At 29.0% G+C, this 16,839-nt stretch overlaps 1 protein-coding gene across 1 annotated transcript; it reads right to left on the bottom strand.

Annotated features, from left to right (window-relative positions):
* Nucleotides 1–828: 828 nt before the first annotated feature.
* Nucleotides 829–5,854, bottom strand: LOC113365887 (cytochrome b-c1 complex subunit 2, mitochondrial). The gene is made up of 7 exons (XM_026607427.1): nucleotides 5,660–5,854; nucleotides 5,407–5,549; nucleotides 4,992–5,298; nucleotides 4,509–4,771; nucleotides 2,768–3,032; nucleotides 1,135–1,356; nucleotides 829–1,066 (listed from the first exon to the last, which is right to left on the bottom strand). The coding sequence occupies exons 1-7, from the start codon at nucleotides 5,702–5,704 to the stop codon at nucleotides 980–982; spliced, it is 1,332 nt and encodes a 443-aa protein (XP_026463212.1). The 5' UTR covers nucleotides 5,705–5,854; the 3' UTR covers nucleotides 829–979.
* Nucleotides 5,855–16,839: the final 10,985 nt, after the last annotated feature.

Below are 16,839 nucleotides of genomic sequence, written 5' to 3' on the forward strand. Positions count from 1 at the left end.
AGATCAAGAAAAACCACACTTTACTATCACATTTTACAACACAACAATCATATGCTAATACTGTAGGAAAACAAAAACAATTTAAGAAAGAACGGAAAAAGGTAAATAATGTAAAAAACACATAATTATTTGTTTCTAACAAAGATAGCACAAGCACAATCAGCCATCGTGCGACCAATACGCGATGCATGGAGGGGACGTACGCGATTCAGGGGCATAGTAGGGAATCAGATTTACAGAAATTAATTATATTTTGATAGCTTTCTGAAAGTAAGCAAGAAGAACTCCGTTTGTTCACACAATTTGAATTTAAAAGGATAAAACAGAATTCATAAAACTTCTAAGGTCCACATTTTTTTCTTTATATAAAATTATAGGATGATCAGTATTAAAAGAGTGTTTGAAATTAATAACGTGCTCAGAAAACATTGTTTTAAATTGTTTAGGGTTTTTTGAATTATAAATATGCTGATTCATTCTCTTGCTGATGTATTGGGAACTTTCACGGATGTAACAACTGTCACAATCTAAACAGTTAATTTTATAAACGGAATCGGTGATTCTGTCAGACGGAGATTTTGATTATAATGTAGAAAACAGGGAACTGAGTGTGTTATCAAAAGTAAAAGCTAAAAGAAAACCCTGTTTTCTACTTCAAAATCAAAACACACAAACAAGTATACTTTCTAATGAATGAAAATGTTTTCTTATATGATCTCAAAATATTCAGAATGACTGGAAATGTCAGAAAAAATGCATAAGTAGTTTCATGTGTATTTATTTGAAGCCCATTGATTACTTTCCTTCAATTTTATATTCAGAATTTATTAAGACAAATTCTAGTTGGAACAAGTGGATCAAAAATTTGCTACAACATCAACAAGCAACAATAATATTAAAATTTAATTTATTTAAAATAATAATTATCTCATCTTCACTTCTGATTTATATTAAATATTACTTTTAAGCTAAAAAAAATCTATTTCAACTGATCAAGATATGGAACATTTTTCAAATTTCCAATAGCAGCTAATGATAACTTTCCTGCAGCAGCTCTCTTGGCCACCTAAATATTAAGGAAAAATCATTAATTGCAAGAACATTTATCAAATAACGTTTGAAAGATGTACTCACAGCTGTTACATCGGATACACTGACAGCATCAATAGCTGCTGCAATTACTGGAGCTGATTTCACAGTTCCTGTGAGTAAAGCTTGCATTCCCATATCACTTGTAAATGAATCTCCAGATTCCAGTGACATTAACACTGCTGACTTCAGCTGATTTTTCGCCCTTGCAACTGCTTCTGAAGAAATGTTACCAGACCTTAAAGCACTTAGCGCTTTTTCCACAGCCTGTTCAGATTGATAATACAAAATTTTATTGAACATTTGAAAATACATATTATATTTAAATAGGACTTGCAGAATTTGTGTAAACAATAGTTTTTGATACAACTCAATTTTTAATTTTTTAATATACACACACACACACACATATATATATATATATATATATATATATATATATATAGGGTGGTCCTTAAAATGGTCATTTTCGAATTTCCTTGCTCCCAGGGGCTCAAATGGTTCCATGTAGATAAAAAACAATTCTCTGAAAGTTTTAGCTCTTAATATTAACGTTTAGATAAAGCGCAATTCAATCAAAGTTTTGTATGGAAATAGCATGGAAATATTTTCAAAAGTTTTAAAAATGTTTTTTAGATGTAATTTAGCGAACAAATGAATGAATAAAACTCATTCATTTGTCGCTAAGTTATACCTAAAACATTTTTTTTTAATTTTCAAAAATTTTTCCATGCTCTTTCCATACGAAGTTTGATTGAATTGCGCTCTATCTAAACGTTAATATTAAGAGCTAAAACTTTCAGAGAATTGTTTTTTATCTATTTGGAACCATTTGAGCCCCTGGGAGCAAAGAAATTCGAAAATGACCATTTTAAGGACCACCCTAATATATATATATATATTAATTGTTTAATATGAACAAAACAGCACTCAGATTTTTTTATCACAACTTTATTTTATTATTACAAACGTTTCGAGACTAAGGTGTGCCTCATCATCAGTGTAATTTCAATAACAGTTATTTATTACTAAACATTCTTTTTAATATTTTATTTAAAACTAAATTTGGACTTTTTAATATAAAACATCAACTATACCTTGCATTGACATTATTAATAATTTATAATTTTTTCATTTATCTTGTTCTTTTCAATAAATTAATCTGTTTTTTTTTATATTTATCGATTTTTGTATGCAAGCGCCTTCCTTTGTTTACATTTTAATGTTACCCATCCTGTCTCCGTTAGATACTTCAGTTTTGTTTCAAATAATTCTGTAAATGTCACATGTCAGTCAGTAGTGTCAAGCATTGATTGAAACAATTGTCACTTGCCAATGCAAGGTATAGTTGATGTTTTATATTAAAAAGTCCAAATTTAGTTTTAAATAAAATATTAAAAAGAATGTTTAGTAATAAATAACTGTTATTGAAATTACACTGATGATGAGGCACACCTTAGTCTCGAAACGTTTGTAATAATAAAATAAAGTTGTGATAAAAAAAATCTGAGTGCTGTTTTGTTCATATTAAACAATTAATATTCGTTCCACTCATATCATAAAATTCTATATTATATATATATATATATATATATATATATATATGTGTGTGTGTGTATATATATGTACACTTTAATTTGCACAAATACATAAATATTTGAAAAATTTATAAGTTTACCTCGCCTACATGTTCTGCTGGAGCTGTTACTAAAACACCAAACAAACCATTATCACTGTAACTTGCATTAAAAGCTGTAGCTCCAACATTGGGAATATTTGATAATGCTTTTCCTAATGGTGAATTACTGTTTCCCCAAACAACATTGGAACCCGTTCCCAGTGCATGCTGAAGCACAGAAAATGCTAGAACTTCCTCTGCATTATTCAGGCCAGCACCAGATACACCCAGAGCAACACTTGCCAGATCGCCTCCTTTATCTTTTCTGAAAGTAAAATAAAACATGTATGTCTTTACTGAACTATAATTATACTCCTAGTGCAAAAGGTTTCATTTACATTTTTTTTAAGTAACAAGTACTTTATTTCCAAGACCTAGATATCTAAGATCAAAATATTCAAGAGTTTTGATTTCTATACTTTTTTAATTACAATGTTTCTGATCAACCAAATGTTTATTTGAATTTATTCAATGTAACTAAAGCTTCTCAACCTATTTATAATTAAGTTATTTGTAGTAAATGTTATATCATGTGACTATATCAATTTATATAAATTTGATATAATTTATAATTAAATTATTTTGTGACTAAATTTCAGATTCGTCCTACAATACAAGCAATAATTAACCCATTTGCGACACCATTTGTGCAATAGCTTTCCGAGACTATAAGACCAGTTGCACACCGTGCGTGCAATGATAATAATAAGCAATTACCAGTTATTCTGAGTTAAATAGTCGCCAAGATAGGATTTTTTTCAATTAATATTATCTGTAAAGTATAGAAAAACAAAATTTGGCATTGGTTTTATTGCATACCAAAACAAAACAAAACATTTTGTTTGAAATTTCGAAATCTACATTGTTATGAAATATCATTGTAAGAACCCATATTTATCGAATTCTATTTTTCAAATTTTTCACCATAGCAATAGTATCGCCTTCTATATATACCGCCTAAACAAACAATGTAAGAAGTAATTTATTTCTTATTTATATTATTTTCTTCATTATTGAATTTATTCTTTTGACTTTCTACTATTAAAAATTTTCTTTGCATTATATTTTGTTCTTCATTATTGAAAGCAACTTAACAATTTCATATTATCTAAATATTTTTAAAATAAATGTTTATCAATTTTAATAATGTCTATTTATATTACTTTACATTGCACACATGGTATTCAATCCGCTCCTCGCAATAAAAATTTTATGAGGAGCGAATTGCACACACGGTGTGCAATCATCTTATTTAAGCAAATTTGCTTACGAATTGGGTGATTTCCATAGTAAACAAGTTTTTTTTATTAAAAATGAACACAGTAAACAAATAAAAAATTCGCTCCTGAAGACCGCGTTCGAAAAAAATCGCCGTCTCGAATGGGTTAAACTCAACTAACTACAGCAATTTGCTTAATAGTTATTTATGGAATTATATCAAACTTGTTTTTGATCTCTTTACTATAATATAATGCAGATTTACATACTGATGCCACTGAATCTTATGTAACAATGAGAGTAATTAAAATTTCATCAAAAACCTACATAGTCTATAATCACAAAAGTAGTGGTGTTTCAATAATAGTAATAAATCTTATCCATAAAAATAATAGTTCATAGCATTCTATTTTATAATATAAATTATATTAATGATAGATTTACATGTAAATAATAAAACAGACAATTTTCATCCTTGCGTACAACTCAGAAATAATGAAAACTTTTATATTCCCATATTTACCTTAATTCACCGCCAACATACTTTGCTGTAGTACAGCTTGGTTCACCACACTCCAAAGCAAGCATATTTTGAGCAAAGTTCACTATTTCATCATGTCTAGTACCTAATCCCACAACAGCAGTACGATTTGTTGTGAAATTTGTTGCTACAAAATGAGATAAGGCTTCTGAGCTAATTTTTCCAATTTGCCATTTAGGACAATATATTGAATTTCCCAATCCTGTACGAAAAGCTGCTTTGTGTAACATATCAATAGCGCGGACCTAAAAGTTTTCAATGTAGTATTACGAAAATTGCTTCTATTAACAAAGAATAGGCTAAGTCGAACAACAAACGAGTTACATATAATAGTGTGTGATGTATAAAATGTGGTACATATTGTATATTTGCACATATAGTTGAATCTGATCATATGGAGTATATATTTGTAAAATGTTAATAAATTATAAGCATTAGACAGAGTATAATATATGAATAACATACTGAATGGCTGGAACTGGCTAATTCATACTTCAGTCTTGGCAAGCTATCTAACAGTTCCCAAGGGTAAAAGACTTGCTTGCACGACACATCTGATAAGAATTTCAATCCCTGCTCTAATTTATCTCTTGGTATATCTAAAGTATATGCAATAGTTTCTCGATCTGATGTGCATGTCAATCTACCACCAAGCTGTTGAATGCTACGAGTTATTGCAAACTGAGAAGAGTTTTTTGTGGAAAGACCTGCAGCAATACGTAACATGTGTGCACAGCCTTGATTGCTGTATTCTTCATATCGTGAACCAGCTCTACAATAACATGCATAAGATTGGTATGTTAAGACATGAACACAATGAACAAAACATACAAAATTATATGAATAATGTAAATGGCATATTAATATAAAAAACACATACTTTACTAAAACTGAAACTCTTGAAACTGCACTACGATTTTCGGCAGTGGCAACAGAAAGCTTGTTTGGCAAGAGAGTTCCTTCAATTTCAAGAGTCTTTAAAGAAGCAGGTTGCGCCTGTGGCTTCGCACTATAGCCCCTTGCCTTAAAATAGAATGACAAATAAAGTACTGCTTAGTTTACGTAATAATTAAATGAAAGATATACTCATTAAGAACTGTCTATCAACGACAAAATTTGATGTTATAACTTACACTCAAGCTCCGCATAAAGAACGTTTTCGAAGCGTTTGAAGTCATTTTTTGCGTAATCGAAAATCAGAACACGGTATAAATTTATTACGCAGGCTGTCACAATTCAAGGCAATGCCGATACCGATATAAAATAGACAAGATACCCATAGATAAAAATTTTATTGATTAAGATATGACCACTTCGACATATTCACTTACAATAAACTTCTCACGCCTAGGTTGTGGCCTCGTCTCGTGTGATGGCGCGGTGGCTACAAGTCCATTAGCGAATTCATATTACAAGTTTATGAAGTTATCGACAATTAAAAGTTATTAAATTAGCCCTCTGAACACTTTGAATTCTCTTCTGATGCTGTAAATATATAAATTAATAAAAAAGATATATTTTTAGTTTATATCTTGACTTGAGCCGTCTGTGGGCACTGTGAAAATACGCTTGGTTGCGCATTCATTCAGTTGCACATGCATACAGTTACGTTTGTGAACCCACGGTGATCCATCCATAGATAAAAGAAGAGTATATAGATCCATCAACACTACAAATATTAATTAATATAATAATTAAACTGTTTGCAAAATAAACATTTTTTCGCCATGTGATTACTTTTATTTTTTTTTTAATCATAAAATTACAATTATTATATTTTAAAATGTAATTAATATATAGATAATAGTTATACATAATCAATATACAATATATAAATATATTAGTGATGTGCCAAGTCGAATCAAGTGATTCGAATCATTCGAATCAAGCCTTTAACGACTTGATTCGAATCAGATTTTACTTGATTCGAATCAACTCGTATCAAGCCGCAAAATATTTACTGTGATAAAACATGTATGAACACAAATTTTCATAAATATAAAAAAATGTTTTAATTTAATTCAATATTATAATAATATAAATAATAATAATAATAAATATAAAATATTACACCGCTTTAATACGCTCAAATGTATCACCCGACTCCAATTTATATGACTTTAACCGCATTCATTGACTAACAATATCATCCGACTTCATATGACCCAAACCGAATCATTCCGACTTCAAGCCGATATAACTTCATCCGAGTTCATATGACTCAAACCGAATCATTCCGACCTCAAGTCGATATGAATTCATCCGAGTTCATATGACTCAAACTGAATCATTCCGATTTGAGTTCGAAACATGTTTCTGTGTTTTAGCGTATCGACTATCGAGATGCAGTGCGTATGGGTCTTGAAGTCTTGAGTGTTTGTTTATTTTTGACTAAGCGCTGAGAGCAAATTTGTTCATGAAATATCAAGAACTTATTTAGATAATAAATACGCGATTTAAATTTTAAATATTATCAAAATAAACTACACAACGAGTTTCATACACATACAAAATTATCATATTTTAATTATGCAAGTAATGGCAAATTCACACAAATGAAATAATATCAATCTTTACAGTATTGGATTGAATTTTAAGTCATTCGTAAGACGTTAGATTCAGCCCCCTGTTTAGATTAGATCTAAGCAATCAATAATATAAACATGCATTCGTTCAACGTAAGGTTAAGAATATTGTTTTATATGCTTTAGTGATAAAGAAGTGTTTGGTTATATTTTACTGTAAATTCATTTGAAATATTAGTTCTATTTGTAGCTAGTTTATTATTATATATATATATATAAATGTATTAATCTCTGCACTTTTTAGAATTAATTGCTTAATAAATTAATTATTTTACTTATAAAATTATTAAAGTGATATTATTTCTTGTCTTAAATTATAATTGTTCATATATCAACTTGATTTGAATTGATTCGAATCAGGTTTTTTTTTCTGATTCGAATCACTCGAATCAGGAAATTTTCGAGTCGGCACATCACTAAAATATATGTTTTTCATTATTTCAGCCTTGTATTAATTACATTGGTTGCAAAACAATTTTTTTTAGTAAGCATTAAGTTTTGATAATATAACAATTTATTGACTTATAATTTTTCTTTTTGCTAAACATAACAATTTTACAATTATTCATAGTACTCCGAATTGAATTTTTATAGCAATAAGGTTATGATACTTACTTTATTCTTCTACCCCCAGCGATCCACTTTTCCCGTTGATTTTCTTTCCACTTAGCTATAGAAAATGTATAGAATTTGCCTTTACTTTTTCTGCTAGTATTTCTACAACTCACTATACAACAGCTTTGTTGGCTCATTTTTAATTATTTTATTTAAATTTGAAATAAACAAATATTTTATGTGTTTTTGTTCAAAATTTCTGTTATAATCATGGGGGGCAAACATTGCATAGAACAAATGACCTTTTTATCGTATTAGTATTCCGCTCCTGCGATAGAGAGTTTTACTGTTCCCAAATTCAAAATGTGCGAAGGCATGGAAGGGGAAGTCAAATCGACCGAAGCGTTCGTAGTGGCTAACTTGAAGCACTAAAAGGGGCTATTATAAACAAAATTTTAAACAAAAATACATAAAATATTTATTTATTTCAAATTTAAATAAGATAATTAAAAATAAGCCACCATATCTGTTGTGTAGTGGGTTGTAGAAATACCAGCAGAAAAAGTGACTGCAAATTCTATATATTTTGTACAGCTAAGTGGAAAGAAAATCAACGGGAAAAGTGAATCGCAGCGGTTAGAAGAATAAAGTAAGTATCATAACCTTATTGTTATAAAAATACAATTTGGAGTATTATGAATAGTTGTAAAATTGTTATGTTTAGCAAAAAGAAAAATTATAAGTCAATAAATTGTTGTATTATCAAAATTTAATGCTTACTAAAAAAAAATGTTTTGTAAAACAATGTAATTAATACAAGCCTGAAATAATGTAAAATACATATTTATATATTGTATATTGATTATGTATAACTATTATTTATATATTAATTACATTTTATTATATAATAATTGTAATTTTATGATTAAAAGAAAAATAAAAGTTATCAGATAGCGCTAAAATGTTTATTTTGCAAACAGTTTATTTGATACAATGCTGAAATTATGCGAAATATATATTTGTAGTGTTGATGGATCACCGTGGGTTCCCAAGCCCTATGATCGCATTTGCAGTGAATCGGTCGAGGTATTGAGTCCTACCTACTTGTCAACAATATTTCCTTCAATTTACAAGTCTCGAAAAGTTAATGTAGTTTTTTTCCTGCAATTTTATTTGATGGGTCTTGTCTTTGATAATAATGTCTAAATTATGTCTTTATAATAGTGTCTAAGTCTTTAGTTTGACCAAAAAAAGAGTGCGCGTAAGGATCACACGCGATTGAAGTAAAACTTTTAATATTGTATGAGTAGGCAATTAAGATAAAAATAAAAAAAACATCATATTTGAATTTTAAAAATCATTTATTAATAATCACATAACATCAATAACACAGTTTAAAGCAACAGCGATTGATTAATTGCTATCATATTTCATATATGATATAATAGGTTTGTGATAACTGAAATGAGAGACATAAATTTTGCTTTGTAAACTATGTACATTTGTGGTTGATTCAAATGGAGAATTATTCATTGTTAAATTAAATTTATTATTTAAAAAATCAATTAATGGTTGAGATTCTTCTGAACGAAAATTGACATTGAAATCTCCAGCAAGAATTAATGGTATCTCGTTGTGATTAGTGTTCAAAAGTTTTGCACCCTCATTAGAAAAATGAAGTAACTGCTGATGAAGAAATTCAATAATATTTGATATGTTTTTATTGGGAGAAATTTGAAGGACGACTATAATTAATGTTTGATTCTGTGTGTTCACACAGCGGACGACTGCAATATCACCTACTTGTGTAATTTCATTAGGAATATCCAGTAATATTGTTGGCGCAAGAAACTGCATAGGAGTCGCACTATGAAGAGTATCTGAACATGAATGATAGACAGCTATACCACCTGCTCTTGAGTTTGATCGTTTGTATTGAGTAACGCAGTAATAGTTCTGAATATCAATTCGTTCTTCATTATTAATCCAAGTTTCCGAAAATAACAAAAACGTACAACGTTGTAGCACTTTATCTTGCAGATCAGGCAAATGAGCTCGTAAACTTTGGCAGTTGAAGGAAAACAATGAAATGTCGTTCAAACTTATTATCTCACTCAATTTTTTTTCTTGTGTTATTAATCTACAAGTTGAAAGTCTTTGGAATTCAGATTTTAAGTCCATTAATCCTGCTGGCCGTTTTCTTCCATGATAAAATTTTTTGTCGTTGTTTTAGAAATGATGAACAATCCATTAATGCTGGTAACTCGTGATAATGCAAATTATAGAAGCTGCTGATTATGTGTTTTATTGTATTCATATACAATTTTATCAAAAGTACCACCTTGTGATTTGTGTATTGTGAGTGCACAAGCAGACACTAAAGTAAAATGATTTCTTTTGACAAATATGATTTTATTTCTATTCATTGGAATAGATGAAGATCTCCTGAGAATCGGCACAGCTGTCCTACTGATATTAGGAGTTTGAATATGATGTGCAGCTTTCTTCCTAATTTTGTTACCTGGTAAGATAGGAAATTCAAACCATAAATGTAGAAGTTCATCATTATCGCCACGTTCTATGTACACTAATTTTCCTACACAACCATTAGCTAAGCCATCACTTACATCGATATTAGTTGTTATTATGTAAAATTTATTCAGAACTAAAATTATTTCATACGGCAAACCCCCGGTATCAATAACCGATTTTTGTGAAACTGCTGACGAATGTATGATTGTTGATCTGTCGCATGGCAACCTACATAAATATCCGTGGCAGTAGATATTATTTTGTCTTCAACGAGATTCAATATAAATTTATTATATTCCATGACACATGTATTCTCTAAGAAAAGTCTTATTCCATGAGGACATAATACAGCAACCTCTTCTTTTAAAAAAAAACATGATTCAATTAATGCAAGTTCATATAGGGTTTAGCGTTCGGCTTACGCATGACATGACGGGAGTGGAACGCGACTCGCGACATCAGCGCTTACAGCGTCGTAGTGTTCAACTTCACGTTGGCGTTTTCGTTGCATTTGTACGGATTTACACCCGTGTAGCCTAAAGAAATTTTTACACCCATATCGCGCCTAAAGAAGTTTTACTTCAAAAAATGAGTAAATTAATTTATTATTTACTTATTCTATTGATAAAATATTATTTATCATTATTATATTGTTTTTATTAAGAAGTATTCCGAGATTATGACATAAGCTTTGAAGCACTTAACCTTAAAATTATTTACTGCATTTCTTTATTTAATTAATGATAATACTTAACTATGTTTTAAGTACGTTGAAGTAAATTTAATAATTTCAATAAACATTCAGCGTTCACATTATTACTGTATCTTGTTTATTATTATTTATAACAATTATTTAATATCTTTTTTCTTTAACAAACATGTAAAACCCATGAAAAACACACACTGATAGCCCCAATCAGTTCATATTTATTACGGCGCTGCAGTCACGCTCGGAGCGAATAGGCAAACGCGTACATCAAACTCGCAGGACTATTGACGGTGCTACTCGATAACGAATGATAACGAACGAATACTTCAGGAAAACAAAAGAATTAACAATAATTTTCAATATGGCGAAGTGTCACGTACCACAGTGTCAAACAAGTGTTGTATTAAATACAGTTCATAAAAATAAAAAATTCTAACAGGGTACTAACAAAAGCCGCATGCGTTAAGAAACTGGGCTGAAAAACTATAGGGAATTTGAAACAAAAAGAAAGTGATTCCAGAATTTTATTATTCATGTAGCAGAAATCTTAATCAAGATACATTGCAGATTTTTTTGGAAAAATAAGGGTCGGAGATGTTCAATTTTCTGAATTCTTTATATTGTTTGTTGTTAATAACTGGTGCAATACTGTGAAACGATTTCTCTCAGGAAAATATATAAATGAAAATGAACAGGATCCCATAAAAAAGTAGCTCTCGAAAAGTACAAGAAAAGTCTCAAGGCCAATAAAACTCGACTGAGGCAGAAAAAACCCGTATATTTCTCTGCGAATGTTAGAAAATCTTGTCTATATATCAACAATTGTATTTTATTTAAATTATGTAAATATGTTTTATTGATATATTTTATTATTTATATTTAATTATTGCTTAAATATTAATTTTATTTCATTTTTAAAATGTTTTTAATATATATAAAAATATATTTTTTATGAGTATGTTTTGTTATCATTTGATATATTAAAATTTCAGATTTATTGTAACAATATTATATATAAATTTATCTTAGAATTAAACCTAGGGATTTGGATTTATCTAGAATTGAACCTAGGAATCAATTTTCATGCTACACACGTCGCGCCTCTATAGCAGGAGCGGTAAATTAAAGTTAAAATAATCGAAAAGCAGTCCAGTTTGCTATCTATTTACACTTGTTTATCTATGGTTATAATAGCCTACTTTAAAGCTCAAAATAGCCACTACGAACGCTTCGGTCGATTTGACTTCCATGCCTTCGCACATAGCCTTTAGAGTATATACTATATACTATAGATAATGGAATAGTATAATTAGAAGAAATAACAAGTAATAAACAAATTTAAAAAGTTAAATCCCACAGACATAATATATATATATATATATATATATATATATATATATATATTGATATCAAAATTATTAGAAAACTAAATTCCAAGAATTAAAATTCATTTATGAGTCATTCTTCTTTAACATTAACTTTGCATTTGATAGTTATTTTGCTTTCCAATCAATCAATAATAAAGTTGCATTCCACAAAATCTTGAATTTCTTATGATTCGATTGTGTCAATAGAACAGTGCTGCCTTGTTATACTTGTTTATCTATGAGTGCTGCGGTCTTTCGGCTGGTTCGTATGCCTCTTAATTGAAGCAATATAACATTTCTTGTCCTTACATTTATTGTTTCCGAAATGTTAAGAATGTTTCTGAGCATTTTATGCTATGTTGCAATTTATACCTTAAATTATTGCATTGTTTGTCTATCCTTCTTAACTTTCTCAACATATAATGGATGCGTCATACATTTTACATGCCCTCGGTGTCAAGTCACTCCTATCCTTAGTCACTACATTCTGCTGCAATTTTATATTCCCAAGAACATCTAATAAACATAAGATGTTGTAATATAATATCAAGTCGTAATAGCAAATGGTATTAAAATATTCAGAATTATTATTACCCTTTCCACTGGAGTTGCAGAGTCATGGGGAGTTATCTCCGAACAAATGTATATTACCCTGTTTTGGAAAGGACTACTATTTTTAGCGAAAAAAAGATGTCGCTACTAGTTTCAAAAAACGTCAAAATTACTCGCTTAGATTTTCTCGCCATCGCCATTTTGTATCAAAGTTTGTGGTTCGATGTTGTTGTTTCTGTAATTAATTGTATTAAAGTAAGCATTTATGTGAAATTTTATATGGAAAAATGTAACGCACCAACTTGTGGTAACTTCAGAAATAATATAAAAATGCACTTCTTTCCGGCTTTGTGAAGTGAACAAATTAGAAATGTCCAATTATATTTCACAGAATAGTTCTCATGTCTATAGTTCACAGTGATATAAGAAGTGAAAGACAATCTGATATATGCCCAGGAGAACACTCTGCAACTCCAGTGGAAAGGGTAATATTAATTCTGAATATTTTAATACCATTTGCTATTACAACATGTTATGTTTATTAGATATTCACAAATTGCAGCAGAATGTAGTGACTAAAATGGCATGTAAAATGTATGACGCATCCATTATATGTTGAGGGAGTTAAGAAGGATAGACAAACAATGCAATAATTTAAGGTATAAATTGCAACAGTGTATAAAATGCTCAGAAATATTCTTAACATTCCAGCCGAAAGGACTGCTGCACTGTTCTATTGACACAATCGAATCATAAGAAATTCAAGATTTTGTAGAATGCAACTTTATTAATGATTGATTGGAAAGCAAAATAACTATCAAATGCAAAGTTAATGTTAAAGAAGAATTACTCATAAATGAATTTTAATTCTTGGAATTTAGTTTTCTATAAATTTTGATATCAATATATATATTTTATGTCTGTAGGATTTAACTTTTTAAATTTGTTCATTATTTGTCATTTCTTCTAATTATACTATTCCATTATCTATAGTATATACTCTATATACTACATACTTAGACTCTATACTTTTCTCTTTTTGATATATTGCTATTAGTCATTAAGAAATTAATATTAGTCAGTTCGTGTAAATTAATTATACTTATGAAAATTTTTACAATATGTTTGTGTAGTTGTTATATATTCTGATCATTCAGTAATTTATATTGATCGTTCCTTTTAAGTTTAACATTTTATTGTAAATGCTTCTACGCAATCTCTGTTTAGTTGTTAAATATTATTGATCATTAAGTAATTCATATTGATCGTTCCTTGTAAATTTATCATACCATTGTGAATACTTTTTTTTAGTTACTTATAATTGTAAAATTATAATACTTATTATTGTGTATATATTGATTATTACATTTATAAAAATTTTAATTGTTATGTAAAAATGTTTGTGATATATTTGAAAATATATTTTGTACTTCGTATATTTTTTTTCTCATTTCTAATATAAGAAATTATTTAGGTTTTCTTATTTTGAATTACGTATGCGAACCATATCTAGGAATAATACCAGCGGTTGATTTATATACTGAACAAGTGCTGCCTCCTTTAGATCGCTAAAAATATTAAAATGGAGGTAATGTCAAATGGCCTCAGATAGCGATCTATTTATGTTTACTTATCTATGTGCAGAGTGTTCTCCTAGACATATATCAGATTGCCTTTCTCTCCTTATATCACTGTGAACTATAGACATGAGAATTATTCTGTGAAATATAATTGGACATTTCTAATTTGTTCACTTTATAAAGTCGGAAAGAAGTGCATTTTTATATTATTTCTGAAGTTACCACAGTTAGTGCGTTACATTTTGTTATATTAAATGTCACATAAATGCTTGCTTGAATACAATTAATTAAGCCGGCCACAGACGTAACTGTATACTTGCGCAACCTGCGACTTGCGCATGTATTCTGTAGCGTCTGTGGAGTGTTTTTTGCGCAACTTGACAGACTGGTGCAAGCGAGTAGGCATGAGCACTTTTTCATTATTTTAATTGCGCAATCATTCAAGTCGACAAGTTCATTCGTTGGCCGCGTGTGGCAGCACATATCCCGTTTTTATTTTACTTTGTAGCGAATTCATAATACAAGTTTATGAAGTTATCGACAATTAAAAGTTATTAAATTAGCCCTCTGAACACTTTGAATTCTCTTCTGATGCTGTAAATACATAAATTAATAAAAAAGATATATTTTTAGGTTATGTTTTGACATTTATTATTTGACATTTGTGATATGCTTGCGCAAGTACTTGAACATAAACTTGAACCGTCTGTGGGCGCTGTAAAAATACGCCTGGTTGCGCATTCATTCAGTTGCGCAAGTATACAGTTACGTCTGTGGCCGGCTTTACAGAAACAACATGCGAACCACACACTTTGATACAAAACGGCGAGCAAATCTTTGTAAGTTTGACGTTTTTCATATTTTGAAACCAGTAGCGACATCACTTTTTCGCTGAAAATAGTAATCCTTTTCGAAACAGGGTAATATACATAGATAAACAAGTATAATAGATCGCTATGTCTGGCGGTTTGACGTTACCTCGATTGAAATACAAATTTTTAAAAATAGATGGCAGCACATGTATAATATTTAAATTACCCCTGGTTTTACTTCTTAATTTGTACGTATCGTATACAGCCCCAAAAACCTGAATAATTTTTAATATTGGAAATAAGAACAAATCATACGAAATACAAAATATATATTTTCAAAGATATTACATATGTTTAAAGAACAATTAAAATTATGTTTATATTAACAATTATAATTACAGTTATGGAATGTTTGAAAATATAATTATTATTATACATAATTATAAAAGTATTATAATTTCACAATTATGCTTAAATAATATTTCAAAAACTAAATATCTAAGTGAAGAAAATCACAGAAGTATTTAACTAAACTAAGCACAAATAACTGACTAATATTGATTACTTAATGACTAATATTAATATATTAAAATCTTAAAAACTAAGAAGAAACTACAAGCGCAGGAGCACGCAATGAAATTACAAATTTAGAAGGAATGATAAACAATACAAAAATTTAAAGGGTTAAGAAAAAAACAAATAATTTGTTAAAAAGTACAAATACTTCACAAACAAAAAAGTCCTAAAAACATAAAATATATATATTGATATCAAAATTGAGAGAAATTCAAATTCCTAGGATTAAAACTCATTTACGAGACATTGTTCTTTATTAATTCTGCATGTAATAGTTATTTCGCTATCTAATGAATTAATAGTAAAGTTGCATTTAACAAAACCTTTGAATAGTTTCTGTACGAGTGTTTTATAACATTACATTTAGCCATGTTCCATCATGAAAACATTATCATTGAAATTGCCATAAAAGATCAACAAAGTGTTTACAATGAACAGAATAATGTTTTATGCACATACAATTGTTTATGAATCAAAAGATAAAAGCAATATTTTTGATTCCCAAGGTCGGTAACAAATATATCTTGAATTTAAACATTATATTGGGATGTTACACAAGTTTTATTAGAAGAATATTATAACACTAATCTTCAATCAAAATACATTAAAATATTATGTATGGTATAGACTCTCTTTATAAGTGTTTACATTTGCTAATGTAATAGATAATCTTATTAAATATGACAATAACATTTGAACCATACTAGCTGAATAACTGTTTTGCAACTTCAACAATATGAGATTCAATCCAATCATATAACAATTCCGAAGATAATGGTATTTCATCAAACATCAAAACACAGTATCTGCTACTAATACTTTTTAAAAGAAATAGCTGAACCTAATGTTTTAAATAGACACTCATAAATACCGCTATACACTTGTATCTCTGAATGCAACTTTCTCAATGTTTGAGGACATGGCAAAATAAATATTTGTCTCCAAAAATAGTAGACCTTTGGAGACTTTTTGTACGACTTATTCCTTAAATTATTGCATTGTTTATGAATCCTTCTTGTCATTACATATTGCATTCCTTGGTTGT

The sequence above is a fragment of the Ctenocephalides felis genome, unplaced genomic scaffold (genome assembly GCF_003426905.1).
Source record: "Ctenocephalides felis isolate EL2017-DRISC unplaced genomic scaffold, ASM342690v1 CF-g0.4_SCAFFOLD_01170, whole genome shotgun sequence".
Classification (NCBI taxonomy): domain Eukaryota; kingdom Metazoa; phylum Arthropoda; class Insecta; order Siphonaptera; family Pulicidae; genus Ctenocephalides; species Ctenocephalides felis.